This window comes from Crinia signifera, chromosome 4 (genome assembly GCF_055691185.1).
Source record: "Crinia signifera chromosome 4, ASM5569118v1, whole genome shotgun sequence".
Lineage (NCBI taxonomy): Eukaryota > Metazoa > Chordata > Amphibia > Anura > Myobatrachidae > Crinia > Crinia signifera.
Genome location: NC_139220.1, coordinates 283,955,490 through 283,971,810, shown reverse-complemented (window position 1 = coordinate 283,971,810; position 16,321 = coordinate 283,955,490). Strand labels below are relative to the sequence as shown.

At 45.3% G+C, this 16,321-nt stretch overlaps 2 protein-coding genes across 3 annotated transcripts in view; one reads left to right on the top strand and one right to left on the bottom strand.

The window, feature by feature from the left end:
* PBDC1 (polysaccharide biosynthesis domain containing 1) overlaps positions 1 to 5,150 on the top strand; it is a 33,386-nt gene extending 28,236 nt beyond the window's left edge. For both annotated transcript variants that reach the window (XM_083184811.1, XM_083184810.1), the window contains exons 3-6: positions 2,454 to 2,513; positions 3,077 to 3,217; positions 3,297 to 3,408; positions 4,696 to 5,150. In XM_083184811.1, coding sequence (XP_083040937.1) covers positions 2,454 to 2,513; positions 3,077 to 3,217; positions 3,297 to 3,408; positions 4,696 to 4,793 — 411 coding nt within the window. In that variant the 3' untranslated portion in view covers positions 4,794 to 5,150. The remainder of the gene's footprint in view (positions 1 to 2,453; positions 2,514 to 3,076; positions 3,218 to 3,296; positions 3,409 to 4,695) is intronic.
* Positions 4,935 to 16,321, bottom strand: part of XPO7 (exportin 7) — a 70,278-nt gene continuing 58,891 nt past the window's right edge. Inside the window, exons 24-28 of the mRNA XM_083184809.1 lie at positions 10,919 to 11,057; positions 10,672 to 10,832; positions 9,708 to 9,806; positions 9,458 to 9,585; positions 4,935 to 8,408 (exon numbers count right to left, since the gene is read on the bottom strand). Of these exons, the coding sequence (XP_083040935.1) occupies positions 8,315 to 8,408; positions 9,458 to 9,585; positions 9,708 to 9,806; positions 10,672 to 10,832; positions 10,919 to 11,057 (621 nt within the window). The 3' untranslated portion in view covers positions 4,935 to 8,314. The remainder of the gene's footprint in view (positions 8,409 to 9,457; positions 9,586 to 9,707; positions 9,807 to 10,671; positions 10,833 to 10,918; positions 11,058 to 16,321) is intronic.

The following is a 16,321-nucleotide window of genomic DNA, read 5'->3' as shown; positions in this document are numbered from 1 at the left end:
CTGCCCTACAACCTACAAATCGTACTTGCCCGGATAGATCAGATCCAGTTGTTATGGTCATACACAGCTGGATTGCAGCATGGTTTTATCTTACAGGTGGTCCCATTGCTCACCACCACCATATCTAAAATGTATCACTGTTGCCCAAAAATCTTCCCCCTGTCCATTTTAATCCAGGTGAGAAAATCTTATTTATAGTGTATTTTGGCCCTGTCATCTAAACACTGTGGGCCTGGGATCTTTTGGGCTGAACCAATATTATATTATATCATTAGTCGACCTGAGGCCTTTGCTTTAGTAGAAATATCTACAGTAATAGACTATTCCACATTATACCCTTTTTTTGCTGAATGTGTGACCAAGGCAGAATTTCTCTTCTGTCAGTAGGACAGTGATAACTCTCTCCTAATGTACAACGATCTATGTAGACATTTATTAGGGGTCTGGGATTTATATATAAGGACACCGTGCCACCATCACTTATTGCAGCCCACACACGCACCGATTCCAGCGTGCGTTGTGGGCTTAACTAGCACACACAGCATCGCATCGCATGCCTTGTGCATACGATGTGCATGCGATGCTGTGCTAGAAAAAGCTAGTACAAAAAGTATGTGCAGCACATACTTTTTGTACTGTACGATGAGGTGCCGCGGGAGCGCGCACCCCATCGTACAGCATCGCACCGCCGGCATCGGCGCGTGTGTGGGCTGCATTAGAGTGTAAGTGCTCCTGGTGACTGGCTGACAGGTGACCAAGCCTAATGTGGTGAAGCTCGTTCTGAAGCGCTGCAGGGGAAACTGTTAGCTAACTCTTTGACAAAGTTCAGTACACCCACTGACACATTGAGGTACTTTGTTTCTTTTTCTGTGTGTGGTGAGATCTGCTGGAGGCGCATTTCCAATCCTGCACTACCTCGGTATCGGGATTGATCTAAAGCTGTGTACACACGGGGGCAATTTCAGCATATATCACTGGCAATATGGTTGCTGAGCGACCATATTGCCAGGTTGCGTGCTCCCGTTTTCAGCCCCTAATGGTCACTGTTCGGAGGAGCATGCTCCTCCGACCAGCAACTTCCCCCTGCCTCTGGTCTCTGATGACAAGGAGACACTAAGCAATATATTGCCAGTGATCATATTGCTCCGTGTGTACGCACCATAACACCAAGCACAGCCAGCATGTCCCACACACACGCCTGTCCGCTTCCATGCTGTTCTATCTCTGTCCAGGTAATCAATCCTGTCTTATGACTTATTCTAATCACTGTACTTAGAATTTCATTTTTATGCACAAGCAACGCCACGTTTTTGAATTTATACCTACCTAAGTGTTGCAGATATTGTCTGTATAAATCTTTATACAAAGCACACCTGTCTTTTTGACCAGTGACTGGCAGATTATTGCATTGTCAGGGGTCCTCCAACTATTTTGCTCTGGGACCCCATCAGACCATAAAAATAATGACAGGACCCCAGCAAGTTACTGCAGAAGGTCATCACATCACATGTGTAGTCAGCAGACAGCACGTGAACGGCAGCATTGCGGAGGCACATAATGATGTAAGGAGTCTGACCTAACAGACAATTCCGACTCCTTGAATCATTGACTGACTGATATTAGAAAGGTCATCAGCCTGATGGTTAGCAACATGGAGTCGCGACCCCATGCTGAGAAGGTTGTGATCCACTTTGGCGTCAGGACCCCCACTTTGAGAAGCGCTGCATTAAGTTATACATTTGAACCTCTGTATCTAACTGCTTCTTCATTGTAACAGAGACTTTATGGCAGCACATCTGTCCTGCAATGCACAAGCAGCAGGACTGACCTAACACTGCACACAGAAGTGTCCTCTGTATATCCTCTTAACGTGTCCACCTCTCCTCTCACCCCTCATCCGCTCTGTGAAGATGCTAGGCAGCAGAAAGTGGTGGTCCTTAAACACGTTGTTTTGCATCTATTCTATACACTTTGAAATTGCTCGTATGACTATTCTATCACTTATATATGTGACTACTCCATTTATGATTGTATATGTTTATGCTCAGCGGTAAAGTGTCAGTTATTCTAATGAATTTAAAAGCATCTCAATGTATTGTCACTGACACTTGGGGACACTGACTTTGTCCAAAAGGATCCTATTTAAGGACTTGCTCCCAACAATTCGGAGCCGCATGCGATTACACTTAAGGTGTATGGAAGCATAATAACCCCATGATTGTGTACACTTTGTATGTATATTTGTTAGTGTAAATGTTTGGTATGCCTTTGAGCTATACAGCCACTATATTTTAAAAAGATTGACATTAAAGCTATGTTTTAAATCATTAATCAAAAATGATAAAAGTGTGCATCCAAAAGGAAATCTCTTTGCAAAATGGTAATGGTCGCTTCTTGCAACTGTTTCCCGTTTTTGAATGACTGGCTGACTGTGTTCCCTGATTTCTTTACAGCCCAATGTGGAGATGGTTTGGGCCATGAAGGCGTATCAGCATGCAGAGGTGTACTTTAATGTAAGTCGGGAGATACTGAGAGTGATGTGCTGTAGGGCAGGGTGTAATAACTCTAGCCCTCAGTGATTCATAATGGTACATGTTTTATAGATCTCCTAGTTGGTGGACAAGTGTACTCCGTACTGACTGGTACATGTTAAAAGATTTACAGTTGGTTCTAATGTACCCCTTTCACACTGCAAAAATAACCCGCTTCGATCTCTGGTTGGTGTGAAAGGGCCGTGTTGTATATCTCGGGTGCAGTGACCGGGGGTATAAGCAGTGTTGTTGCTGGGCAATCTGAACGGATTACTTGTATGGAGGAGGCAGCAGTGCCACCTCAGTGCTGCCCCCGTTGGACGTCAGCGGCCTTGGCAATAAGCTGGGTCGCTGTGAGCACCCGCGATGGACTTGTGTCTCAATACTTGGTGCAACCCAGCATTTGTGATGTGAAAGGTGTAGTAATGACTTGTGCGACTGAGATCTGTAATGCATGGGCTGTTATGGTTCCCTGAGGACTGGAGTTGGAGATACAATGCTGCAGGGAGAAGACCCATACTTATGCCTTAACTCCCCTCCATTAGCTAATCTCCTCAGTGGACCCTCACATCCTCAAACTGACCCGCTCCGATGATGATATTTACACCGCATTTCGAGGAGAATTTCCCCAGCTCCGTATTGATGTTCTGGATCCTGAAGATCTAAAGTCCCCAGCAGCTAAAGAGGTAAAATGTGTGTAGTAAAGGTGGACTTGTATTTGTCGTACATTGCTGCACCCTCACACAGGCATTAATCCCTCTGCAGAAATGGCGTCCGTTCTGTATGCAGTTTGAAAATCAAGTTGAAGACTTTAATTATGGCACCTTGTTAAGGCTGGACAGCAGCAAAGAGTATTCTGAGGAAAACACCATCTTCTGTGAGTGTCTTTAGGGAAAGCTGTAGACTTTCTCTGTATACTGCTTGTCTGCTTCTCGCTGTAGCTGTCCCCTAGGGCAGGGATGGGGAACCTTTGGCATTCCAACTGTTGTTGAACTATACAAGCATGCCTTGCTACAGTGTTAGAATGGCCAAATAGCAAAACTGTAGCAAGGCATGCTGGTATGTCTAGTTCAACACCAGCTGGCATGCCAAAGGATCCCCCATACCAGTCCTAGGGGACGACCGCTTGCCTCTGCCACTCCATCCAATGCACTACAGTCTTCACTTGCCCTGATGGCACCATAGCCAAGATGGCTGATGGTATCCTCCATCTCTGATGTATTTTGTCTATACTGTAATAGGGAGTTTTACTTTAAGTACAGAGTGATGGGAAATGCTGGAAGCAACAGAACTAATAACTAGCTTTTCCGACATGAATAACTGCAACTCGGATTGTAGCAGTTCTGTTGGCAATGGTGAAGGCAAACGTACAAAGTCATGTGTAAACTAGCTCCAGTACCGTATACCATATGTCTCCATGACATGAACAGATTCTGTTGTGAATGCTCTGTGCTGAGGATGTGTGATTGTGCAAACTGTTAGCATTGTCCTTTCCTAGGGGGTCCACAGCAGGGGCTGTACCATCCCAGGACATATGCCCAGAAAATGTGTCTCTGTGGCCAGCTTCCATCTCTGCTGCCCACAGCTACCCTGTTTCCCTGATAATAAGCCCTACCCTTATTTCTGGACAACGGTCCAAAATAAGCCCTACCCCGAAAATAAGCCCTAGCTTAATCCCCATTTTGCCCAGTCCCTGTGCTAAACTCCCAGCTCCGCTAACCCCCCCCCCCCCCATGAAATGGATGCTGCTGCTACGGTAGCAGCCCTGGTACCGCTGAAGCCTCTGCTCGCATCAGCGGTCCCAGGGATGCATTGTGCATGTGACATCACTGCGCACCTCAAGGACTGAGTGGCGTCTGTTCACAGACGGGAGGGGAGTGACTGAGCGGCGGCGGAGGAAAGGCTGAGTGGCTGAAAAATGCAGAAGGAAAGAAAATCGGCAGGTGTGCTTAAAGTATAAGGAGATTGAGGGGCATGATGTAGCTAAAAGAAGGACTGAGGAGCTAAAATAAGCCCTACCCCAAAAATAAGCCCTTTGGTGTTTTTGGACTGGGAAAAAAAAAATAAGACAGTGTCTTATTATCGGGGAAACACAGTATATGAGACAAGAGCTTATATGGTGGTGATACAATTGTCATTTTATTACTTTCTCTCTACCTTCCAGCTACCCGGATCCAGTTCTACGCTATAGAAATTGCACGGAACAGAGAAGGATACAATGATGCCGTGTTCCATCACCGGCCGACGGAGGCAGCTAAATGAGATGATCTGCGGTCACAGGCATAGCCCAGACTACAGGCGTGATGGTGGTTTAGTGACATCCGGCTGCTGGGACTAGTGTCTCAGTGACACTGTGCTATGTAATGAGTAGAGCCATCTTCTGACCACGTATGACAAAACCAGTTAACAAACAATTCAATTTTATTTTCTGCAGATACCACTATACACTCATTTGGCAAACAGTAAAATACCCAGAATTCATTGCTGCCACCACAGACTTTAAAACCGCTTCAGTTCTAACAAGTGCTGACAGAGTATTTGACACCTGTGGTGTGGTTTTATTTTTTTTTATATTTTTATTTTGGTAATTTTAATAAAATGCATGTATATTTACAAATATGTCATAGAGCCACCCGTGCTTTTATAGTTGCCTCAATCCTGGATCGTCCTCTATAACTGTACAAGGGAAGTGTCCAAAATCTGCTCATTCAGTACGAGAACGTTAATAAATGACTGTCTCCTACTCAATGCTGATTCCTGCTGCAAAACTGGGCAGTGTGACTGATGAAAGTCTTCGGACTTTGTTGTACAACAGGAAGCCAAATCTCATTACTAAGCGGTACAGTGCATGTTTTCTGGATCTCCTTCCCCACAGACTAGTTCCTAATATAGCCACACGCGCACAGAACTTCTAATTAGCGGTGTAATATTACAGTTTAAGAAATGTACAAGATCTAGAAACGCCCCTATCACGCTTCTGGTGATATATAATCCTGATACTGTATATGAGAGCTCTGGTAATATCCTGCTACAACAAGGAAATCCTTAGTGCATGGTCTTTTTGAAAATACATAAACAGAGAGGTGAGGAATCCTAGTTAAGAGACTTTATTACAAATATATACTTTCTGGTGTTTTTAATACCACTATATTTTAGACACAATCACTACACTCCCATCCGATCTAGTTTGTTTTATAGGCATTTTAAGCAAAAAATATAATATTACCAGAATGCTAATTATTCTCCCTATATCCCGAGTCACCTCCCAGACACCAGGCGGTTATCAGTGCGTTTGATAAAATCGTTGTGCTCTCGGGGTTTCTCTAATTCAGCGTGCCCCCGCCTCTGGTAACAATCATTTAGGGGGGAGATTCCAAAAGTTTTGTAACCAGATTTCTCAGCCAAAAGCTAAAGCTGGACTCTTGTGGCTTTTTGTTTTACATGATCTGGTTTGCAGAGGTCTTTCAATAATGAAGACATTGGTGTATTTAATGCTAGTTTCCAGACTCCAGAATATTTTCTCACCTAAGGTGCAGTATTTTATTCTAACCCGCAGATGGATCATGTCACCCAGTGACTGCTGTACCGCAGTTCTACTTGGCCTAAATGAAATATTAAACTGTAGGAATCCCAAAAGTTCTAGTGCTAGTGTATGACCACATTCAGCATGCGAGGGTAAATGCTGACGTCTCCCCATCCTATTCATCTGCCTGCTTAGCAGGGAGGAGGTCACAGCAGACTTGTAGAGACCTGGTTCTGCATAGCAGCACTACACCCAGCTATGCCAAGACCTGGCAGCATGAGAGCAGGGTGCTCCCTTGTGGTCTAGATCAAAAGGAAGGAATGTGATAGGAAGAGATGCCACATCTATCGGGATCTGGGAAGGGGTGTGGTATGGGACTCCGACAGTCGGGATTCTGACAGTCATTATCCCGACTGCCCGGAGTCAGACAGCATGGCGAGCGCAAAAAAGCCCCTTGCGGGCACGGTGGCTCGCTACGCGAGCCACCTATTCTATTCTCCCTCTATGGGGTCGTGGACCCCCACAAGGGAAAATAGCGGGTGTCAGTCGGGCACCCGGCTGTCTGCATTTTGACAGTTAGGATCCCGACGTCGGGTAAATGACTGTCGGGATCCCGTCAGGCACCCCTGGGAAGGCTCATGGTCAGCCTCTTATACACATATCCTGCTGGTGTGGGAGGAGTGTTGTATGGTTTGCCCAGTGCTAAACATTTGAGCTAATTATTAATGTAATGAATTAAGGATGCTGGACACTGCTAGCTTTGGGAACATGAACATATGCAGGAGAGATGGTCACGGTACCTATAGGACGGACTTATCTTTGCCTGTTAGAATGTCACTAACCACTAGAACAGCTACACAAACGCAGGAATTGTCATAGTGTGCCGGCCCTACACAAAGAACGCCGCAACCATAAAGATAGCACCAAACAGCCAGCCAGATATATTCATACCCAGAGCCAGGTCCTCAACACCAAGCGGCAGCAAGAACCATAAAATAATTCATTTCTAATCACTCTCTGCAACTGCTTTCCGCAGTGTGAGCTGCAGGCATGTAGTGGGGAATATTAGGTGGCAGCTGCAGGGAACACCTTACAGTTCCTGGTCACTACCCCACAGACAGTTATGTACATGTTACTGCATATTACCAATTAATTAAACAGCAGCTTGTGTTCCATCACCCAGATTTGTAACCAGAACACTAGTCTCACATAGATGTAAATGCATGAAGCAGTGATAAGGGAGAAGAGAGCCAGAGAAGTGGCCCGTGCCAACCAATCAGCTGCTCTGTATAATTTAATATTATGCAAATTACAGATGTAACTTCAGTGCTAATTGGTTGCCATGAACCACTTCTCCTCTACCCCTGTGTTATGGTTGGCTTACAGGTCACAGCAATCCCAGGTAACTGTACCCTGTAGGTCAGATCCAGGGTTTCCTATCCGGCAGTCCTATCAGTAGCAGGACCGTTACAGGTAGTGCTTCTGCTGGGGACTAGATCCATTTCTTAAGAGAACCTGCAAATCCTATTTAAACGCAAGAATATCCCCACCCCCAACCTAATCCTAATAATATTGCACAGTTCTGTATATCCCTCCAGGTGTATTGAGGCAACTATTGGTCACATGTGGGCTATAAGCACTTTGTTATAAACTACAAGTCTCCCAATACTTCAGTGTGGACATGTAAGTGCTGAATGGCGGCCTGGGATTCTCTCTAGCTGCATCCACCTCGCGTCACAGACTCACCAAGAGAGACCGCTGTGCTGCTAATCATTCACCCCACAGTCAGTCAGAGTAGCGGGTGAGAGGGGCTGCCTCCCCCAGCATCAATACAAAATATCCTCACAGAACCTATACACCCTTTGACAGCCACCTCTGCAGCACCTCAAACTAACAATGCTCTGCCCATCCTCAATACATCCACTCTGGTGGGGACGGGGGAACTCTGTGGAAGGGTGGTTTTACTGGTCACTCAAAAGGACACATACGTACATATATATAATTTTATGTATATATATATATATAATTGTAATTTGCAATAGGGGCTCAGTCCAGGTGAACAGGTGTCTCTCACACTCATAAGCACCCCAACCTGCCTCCGCTCTGTGGAAAGGGGGGGAGGGGGCAGAGATCCACTCGCCATATTTTTTTTTCCCCTATCCGTAGAAAGAATTCAAAACATTACCAAAAAATGTGCAGGGTTTTTTTTACAAGGGGAGGAAGATGGTGGGGAGAGGATGGTGGAAAGTGTGGGGAGAGGTCAGCTCATCATCTCGTTACTGTTGGGGCCGCACGCTGAATTTTTCATTGAGTCGTTGACTTCTCGTCGAAAGGCGGAGAGGTTTTGCGTAAACCTGTGAAGGAGAGAAGTGACAGGGATCAGGCAGAGCTGTGAGTGAATGCTCGAAACAATGACTAAAACGCACGACGTGAGCTGCAGTATTGGCGACGTGGCACATAACTCCAAAACAGATGTACTTTCAGCCAAAAGCAATTATTTTGTGTCAGTGAGTAATGAGTGCACCTGTCGTGTGACCTGGAAAAAGTGAACTGTGTGGGGTCCTGAGGACCGAGTTTAAGAACCACTGGTCTAATGAGAGTAGCGAAAGACTAGAAATAGGAGATGTCAAGATCCGCTACATATAGTCAGGAACACAGCTGCCTCATTACCATGCCCATGGAACGCTGAACGTTCCCATATGGTAATAGGGCAGCCCATCTCCGCTGACTCCCCCCCTCCCGCACACCGTCATGTGTGCACGCACCCAACGTCTGCACATGCGCAGACGCGCACCATCGGTCCTCCGTGCGAATGCACAGAGGACCGAATGGATTTGAGTAAACCCCTATAATAAGTATTCGTATACAAGTTAAAACCAGTCCCAAAACACTACTTACAGGACAGGTCCCTCCAGGCCCCCATACTGGCGCTCTCAGAGTCCAGCTGGCAGCGTGTTTTCGATGATCAGCATGCCCCCTTTGTGATAAAAGGACCAGGCTGTCTGCTTCTAAGAGAGCTGTCAGTATTTCTGCCAAACTCTACTCAGTCCTGCGGATCCCATCTATTTGGGTCAGCTTGTTGCCCAGGGAAAACATGGTGGCAGAAGGAGCAGGCGGTGCGGCAGCAGACACATGACTATATGGTATAACTGAGGCCCAACTTATAGGTACTGGGATACGCCAGCAGTAAAATAATTAGTTGATGTAAATATAATATTACAGATATATAGACCAACATACTACTAAAAGGAGAATACAATACCATAACCAGAATTAGGCTATCACCAACAGCATGGGATGTGACAGCCCACCTAGCGCCGCAGCTGCCGAATCAGCCCAATGAGAAGGCTTCCCTTGCTCCGACATAATCATCCCCTCATGACACTAAATGCCCATAATTCACCTGTCTCTGTTTTTGGTGAGGAGGTTGCCCTCTATTCCTTCCATTAAGTTTTCGAAGCAAAGGTGCATGGCTTGCTGTTTCTCGGGGGGCTGACTGCTGACTATGCTTCTCCGGAGGTCCGAGAAATACTACCAGGCAAACAGAGAGATGGCAGAAAATGTGAGAGGAACAACATGTTACGGGGGCTGTAAGGTTGGCGAGCAGAGGACATGGCAGTATTGTGGGTGGTAAGAAGCTATACAGTCACTACCTTGTCATTGAGGAGGATCAGGCCCAGCAACGGCCGGCTCATCGACCACTGATTTCGACAGTCTTCAAAGATAATGATGTTGAGAACCGTGGAGAGCATCTGGAAGGTAATGGGATATATGAATCAGGAGAGAACGTGATCCGTCATACAAGTAACTGCAGCTAGGACAGCAGCTGTCGGAGGCTTGCAGAATGGTTGTGGTATTTTAGATCTACAATGTCTAGGTCTACAGTCATATGGTCAACAGGGTCCAAAGGTCTACACACGTTTTCAGTTTTTTTTGGTGTTTGTATTGACATAGACACCGTCTAAGTCAGTGGTAGCCAACCCTAGCCCTTGCGAGCTACCAACAGTTCACATTTTCCAGACAACCTAGCTGCTGCACAGCTGCACTCATTACTAGCTGACACATTTTAAAAGAGCCACAGGTGGAGCTAATAACTCCACTTGTGATTCTGTGAGGAGACCTGCAAAACATGCACTGTTGGTAGCTCTCGAGGACTAGGGTTGGCTACCCCAGGTCTAAGTGTACCGCGTCCACTTGCCATGCTTCGGGCTCGGTGCCTCACTGCGCTCGGCACACTATTATATTCTCCCTCCACGCCGTTCAAAAAACGCATTTCGACCTTTGTACTGTCATCCTTTTGACCCTGCCGACCTTATGACTGTCGACCTAGAGTCAATCTATCATGAGCCTGGATACCTTGCAGAATGGAGTCAAGCCGAAAATAGTTTGAGGGCAGGAAAAACAAATGAAAGAGTCAAGGACATGTGACTGGATGATTATGGGATAGATCTACAATGTGCCAACACCGCCGGGAAATGTATGGTGTTTGGGAAACGGAAGCATCGCTACTGGTCTGTCTGTATCTGCTGTTGTCTCTTGTACTATCCTGGGTGTGCTTAGCACTGTACGCTGCAGGAAGCCAGGAAGAAGTGGAAGTGAGTGAGAGAGAGAAGTTACCTGCTGGATCATCTCCGGATGCTGCTGCATTATGTGCAGGAAGCGCTCGCTCTCTTGCGGTGGGGGTGCCCCCCTTTTCTTACCACTGCGGGACAGCTGCTTGAAGAGGTATGTGACTATGTGGTCCAAACAGGAGCAGCATCCTGTACACACCATGGTGTCTGTGGAGATAAATAATGTTACTTGTACTAAGGAAAGAACTGGAAGTGGTCACATGACTATGGGCTACTCTCTGCTACCTACTTACCCAGAGCTGTCAGCCCCTCTGAGATGGAGGACAGAATGTACATAATTACACGTGGCTCCAGGCTGGCGATGAAAGACATGTGATCCTGAGTCAGCACCTCCAAGAGCGAATAGTACGATTGACTGAGCTTGGGGTAATCCTACAACATAGGAACACTGGGTGTGACACAGCTGTCACCATCTGTCTCCTCAGATCCTCACCTCTCTCTCTGCTCTTGCAATGTCAATTGTAAATTCAGTTCAAACAATACAGGTTTTTGTTACCATGCCTATAAGCTTTTAATAGATGCAATTAAAAACAGCATATAAATTCCTACAAGGGAGTGCTCCAGTTGTCATCTCTGGAAGAGTTAATACAGATGTGTCCACATCCTCCATGTGATACAAGTCGCTTTATACATTTATTTATTAACAGTTTCTTATATAGCGCACACATATTCTGCAGCGCTTTACAGAGTGTAGTTGAACATTCACATCAGTCCCTGTCCCAGTGGAGCTTACAATCTATATTCCCTACCACATATACACACGCACACAGACATTCTAGGGTTAATTTTGTTGGGAGCCAATTAGCCTACCAGTATACTTTTGGATTGTGGGAGGAAACCAGAGTAAACCCAGGCAAGCACGGGGAGAATATACAAACTCAGCACAGTTGGCCATGGTGGGGATCGAACCCATGACCTCAGTGCTGTGAGGCAGTAATGCTAACCATTACACCGTCCGTACTGCCCCAACACATAACGCGTGCGCTGTGTGTGACTCCATAGTGCCTGCAAAACACCTTAACATTCCATTATGCAGACACAGCAACAGTCACAGTTCTAGACATGCTGCATATCATTTTAGTCAGCAGAATCTGCTTGTGCATCACTATATAATGGAAACCGTGCTACCCAGCCGAGACATGGAATTGTTCTACTTGAAGAGCTGTTTATATGAAAAGAGGCTAGATGTATGTGGACACATCTGTATGTTAAATCCTTTATTCTGACGCCACTGGGGGACATTGGAAAACTGGAGTAAAGAATGCTGTGACAGCAGAGCGGGGACCTTCGCATTAACTTATAATAGTTCTAGCTCCCCCACTAACAAAGCTCAATGACAGAAGCAGATGTACAAAACAATGGACACAGTACAAAAATTCCAATTTCTCTCTTTCATCCAGTTACTGAAGTAATCCACCTGGCAATGGTCCTAGTTAGATACCGGACGATCTCTCTTGTGCACATTGCAAAACAGGCCATCCGTCTTGTGCAATTACTGGCACAAATGTATATAGAGTAGGTCCTAAATGCCCAGAGAGAGGTAAGCCCTCTGGACTTATTCCAGGTATAAGGCTGAGATCACTATCCTAATATTGATGGAACTTTGCATTCACTTTAACCCTTTCAGGTCCAACGTCTAGTCAAGCTCAACAGCCCTAGCACTAGTAGCAGATCCAATGGTGAGCCACTTTAAAATAAAAACATTAACATCGTTCAACAATCAACCATTTTTTAATAAAAAAAAATAAAAAAATGTACAATTAATTTAAACATTTAAACCAGACTGTTTGAATTGCAAAAGGGTTAGGGCCAGATTCTCTAAGCTTCAAAAGTGATCAAATGGAGAGTGATAACCAGCCAGCCAATCAGCTCCTGACTGACATTTTCCAAACCCAGCCTGTGACATGGCAGGTAGGAGCTGATTGGCTGGCTGTTTATCACTCTCCATTTTATTACTTTTGAAGCTTAGAGAATCTGGCCCTTAAACTGAAGAAAGAAAGAAAGAACAGCTCCATCTTCATGAAATGTGTAATATGGAGACCAACTGGACAGAGCCCAGGCTCCAACACTTACTTAGCTGTGGAGATAGCAATTAGGAAAGCAGTCTTCAAAGATACTCCAATGGTTTGCAAGGAAGGTTCTCCAAGGCACTAGCTAGAGATTCTTATGTTCTAATGGGGGATGGATGGCAGCTGCATCAATCTTTGAAAGGATGCCTACGCTTTAGGTAAGAAAACCAGTTTTATAGGACATGAACCAGAAGGCTGAAACCTGGACCTTTATTAGAGCAAAGTTTTAAAACCCCTTCCAGACCCTCCTCTAAAAACAGCAGCAACCAAAAAGAGGAGGGGAATACATTTGTTGTAAACCATTAGGAATAGACGTTCCAACATCTGTGCCACAGCCTGGCATGTCTAAGTATTGTCTAAACCAGTCAGAACAATGCCTAGCTCCGCAGGTTGCTGCTCCAGCAGTCATGACATTATAGGCAGCTGAGGTAAGCACTGGAGAGGGGAGGGATTCGGTCTTAGTAAAGGGCGTCTTGGAGGCAGGGTCCAAACGGTGTCCACGGCCAGGCTAATAATGTCTATGGCCAGCCCAGTGCAACCATAATCACCCAAATAAATTCCCACTCTTCTCACCTTGAGCCCCTGTGAGAGAATCATTACTTGAGGAACAGGTAGGTCAGAAATAAGTTCCAAAGGACGGCATGGCATTTACCAGAAAAAGGCATCAGATCCCGTTTCTTCAGTTCAACAGAGATTCCAGCATGTTGATATCTAAAGACCTGTCCACAATCTGCCAGAAGAATTCCTGGGTGAAGTAAGCATTCCCAGGGTCTATCTGTGGAGGCTATCTGCTTCCAAATGTTCTTCTCCCAGGATAGAAACCACAGTGACTGCTGGAATGTTTGCTAAATTTATTGCATGTACTTATTGGTCTTTCACTATTGGTGCCCCTGGTGATTACATCATCACTGTGGCATGGTATGATTGGATCTTCATGGCCTTTTGTTCCAAAAACCGGTGCTCATTACTGAAGTGTGGAAAAGAATCATATAAAGGGATCTTTACTTGCAACAACCCTGTAAAAAGAACTATAGTGTGATAACCACACCCCTCCTTGAAGGTACATAGAATTTGACGGCAGATTGGTCCATCTAGTTTGAGGTTACACATATACAGCAAAGAAAAAGTATGTCCTTATGTGATGCACCTACTGGAACTCACACAAGTAAAATGTACCCTACCATACTACTGATATTAATCATTAGTTTGCGGGGTATCATACCATCCATATGTCAATTGCCTTGACCAGAGCACTGACGACATTATTGAAACATCCCCAACTGTGTAGCATTGACATGTGTCCGCACATATAAATGTTAGACTGAACTGTGACCTTGCTATTACGGTACATTAAATCATTGCCGCAAGAGCTCAATAAATGGTGCTTTTTTCCGCATAATTAATCATACAACTTTCATGTGGATCAATGGGGCAGATGTATCATAGCGGTGCGATAAGCGCCGCTATGATACTTCCTGCTTCGCCTCAATAGCGAGGCGAAGCAGGAAGGGACATCGACAAGATGTATTAACATCTTGTCTGCCGAAGCGGGGGAGCGTTAACTCCCCCCCTCCGGCGATGTCCCTTTCTGGAGATAGCGCATCAGTTAATACTGATCCCCGGCCGGCCGCACTGGGCATGCGCGGGATCTCGCTGTTCATGCGAGATCCCCAGCGCAGCCCAGACCTAACAGCAGGGACAGCACTGTCCCTGCTGTTTAGATAGGGCTTCGCCAGCCTGATGCTGGCGAAGCCAAAGCAGGCTTCGTGCGGAACGGTCAGCGATGCTGACCGTTCATACATTCGGCCTGCTATCATTTTGATAGCAGCGCCGATATGGACAGGGGCGCATAGCACCCCTGTCCTTTACCGCATCTCACCTCCTTCATACATGGGGGAGAAGCGGTATCAGTGCACATAACGTGCGCTGATACCCCTTCTCCCCCATAACGACCCTTCATACATCTGGCCCAGGGAGTGGTATTTAACCTCCTGGAAAAACCAACAAGATTACATGTAATTCATATGTCTGCCAAAAACTGCTGACATAAACAGTCGACATCACACATACGATATCCAACCAGCATTGACCACTATTTAGACCACACTATGCAGGGATGAAATTCGATTCATACCCATGAGTGGTCACACTAACGCTATACTTTAAATCTCTAGTAACTCCCGTTTTTGGGTAATTGAGAGATAAAGTGAGATCAATTCGGCTGGTGAAAATTCATCTAAGATTATTCAAGGTGTATTGGGTAGACTGAAAATTATTACTGACAGTCTACACCTAATGTTGTCAACCCCAAACTAGGCTTATTTGTGACAGGCGTGCATACTTTAAGCTCACTGTGACAATCACCAGCCTCCATATATTTGTTTTGGGATCAACATCTCAAAAGTGACGACATTTATGCCGATACATGTAAGGGGTCCTTGCTTGCCGTGATAAACAGCAGTCTAGGCAGACTTCAGATCATCATTTTTTTAGATTTAAAGCACTATCTGTCAATCGCATTCAATACTGGTCAATATTAAAGACATCTAATCACTGTATATGTGAATATTACCCCGTGCACTTCCACACAGGGAAATGCAGCCAAGAACACAGTAATACCATACTGGGATTTTATATTATTAGAAGTGTTGGCCACCCATTCCTGTATCTGAATTAAAGGTGAATCAGTACCGTGTGTAGGATCAGACAGCCACCGTTTTTAAACACATTGTGTATATGTTGTATGTGTGTTTTTATATTTCGCTCTCTTAAATTGTCAATAAAAGTTACATTTTACTCGTGTGAGTTCCAGTACGTGCATCACATAAGGACATACTTTTTCTTTGCTGTATATGTCTAATTTTGATGTCCAGTGGTAGCACACCCCCGACAATAATTGAAATTGATATTGAGTAGTTATTGTACCAATTAGGGGTCCATCCAATTACCTCCAACAGATGAGGATCCTGTGCGAATAGTAACTCTCTGTGTGTTTCTAGTTTGAGGTTACCATTCAATGTCACAATACAAACCTAAGTGGAAAATGTGTGACCCTTGTTGAGCTGGTCGCTTCACAAACACCAGGGATAAGGTGATAGCGAGCCTTGCTCTATTGTGAAAGTAGCATAATCTGGGAATATGTGAATCGCAGCAACTGAAACGTAAAAATCATCTTTGCTAGGATCTTCATGGGAAGGTGATGGACAAACTGCTGGTAGGGATTTCCCATGTCCCTAAAGAGAGGATTTCTTAAAGCTGATGTGCAGGATGCAGCTCCAGATGCTTACTGAACATATCCCCATACAGCCTGAAGCATGAACCACTGAAACTGATGCCGCGATGTCCATTACTGATACTCTGGTCCTGACAAACCTCTCAGGCACATAGAAGCTTGAGCTTCTAGAGCAGGTGCCTCCAGCTGTTGTAAAACTACACATCCCAGCATGCCTTGCCATAGTTTTAGAATTCCCTAATAGCAAAACTGTGGCAAGGCATGATGGGACTTGTAGTTTCAGAACAGCTGGAGGGCCATTGTTTGGCCATGCATGTTCTAGAGGCAAATTTAAA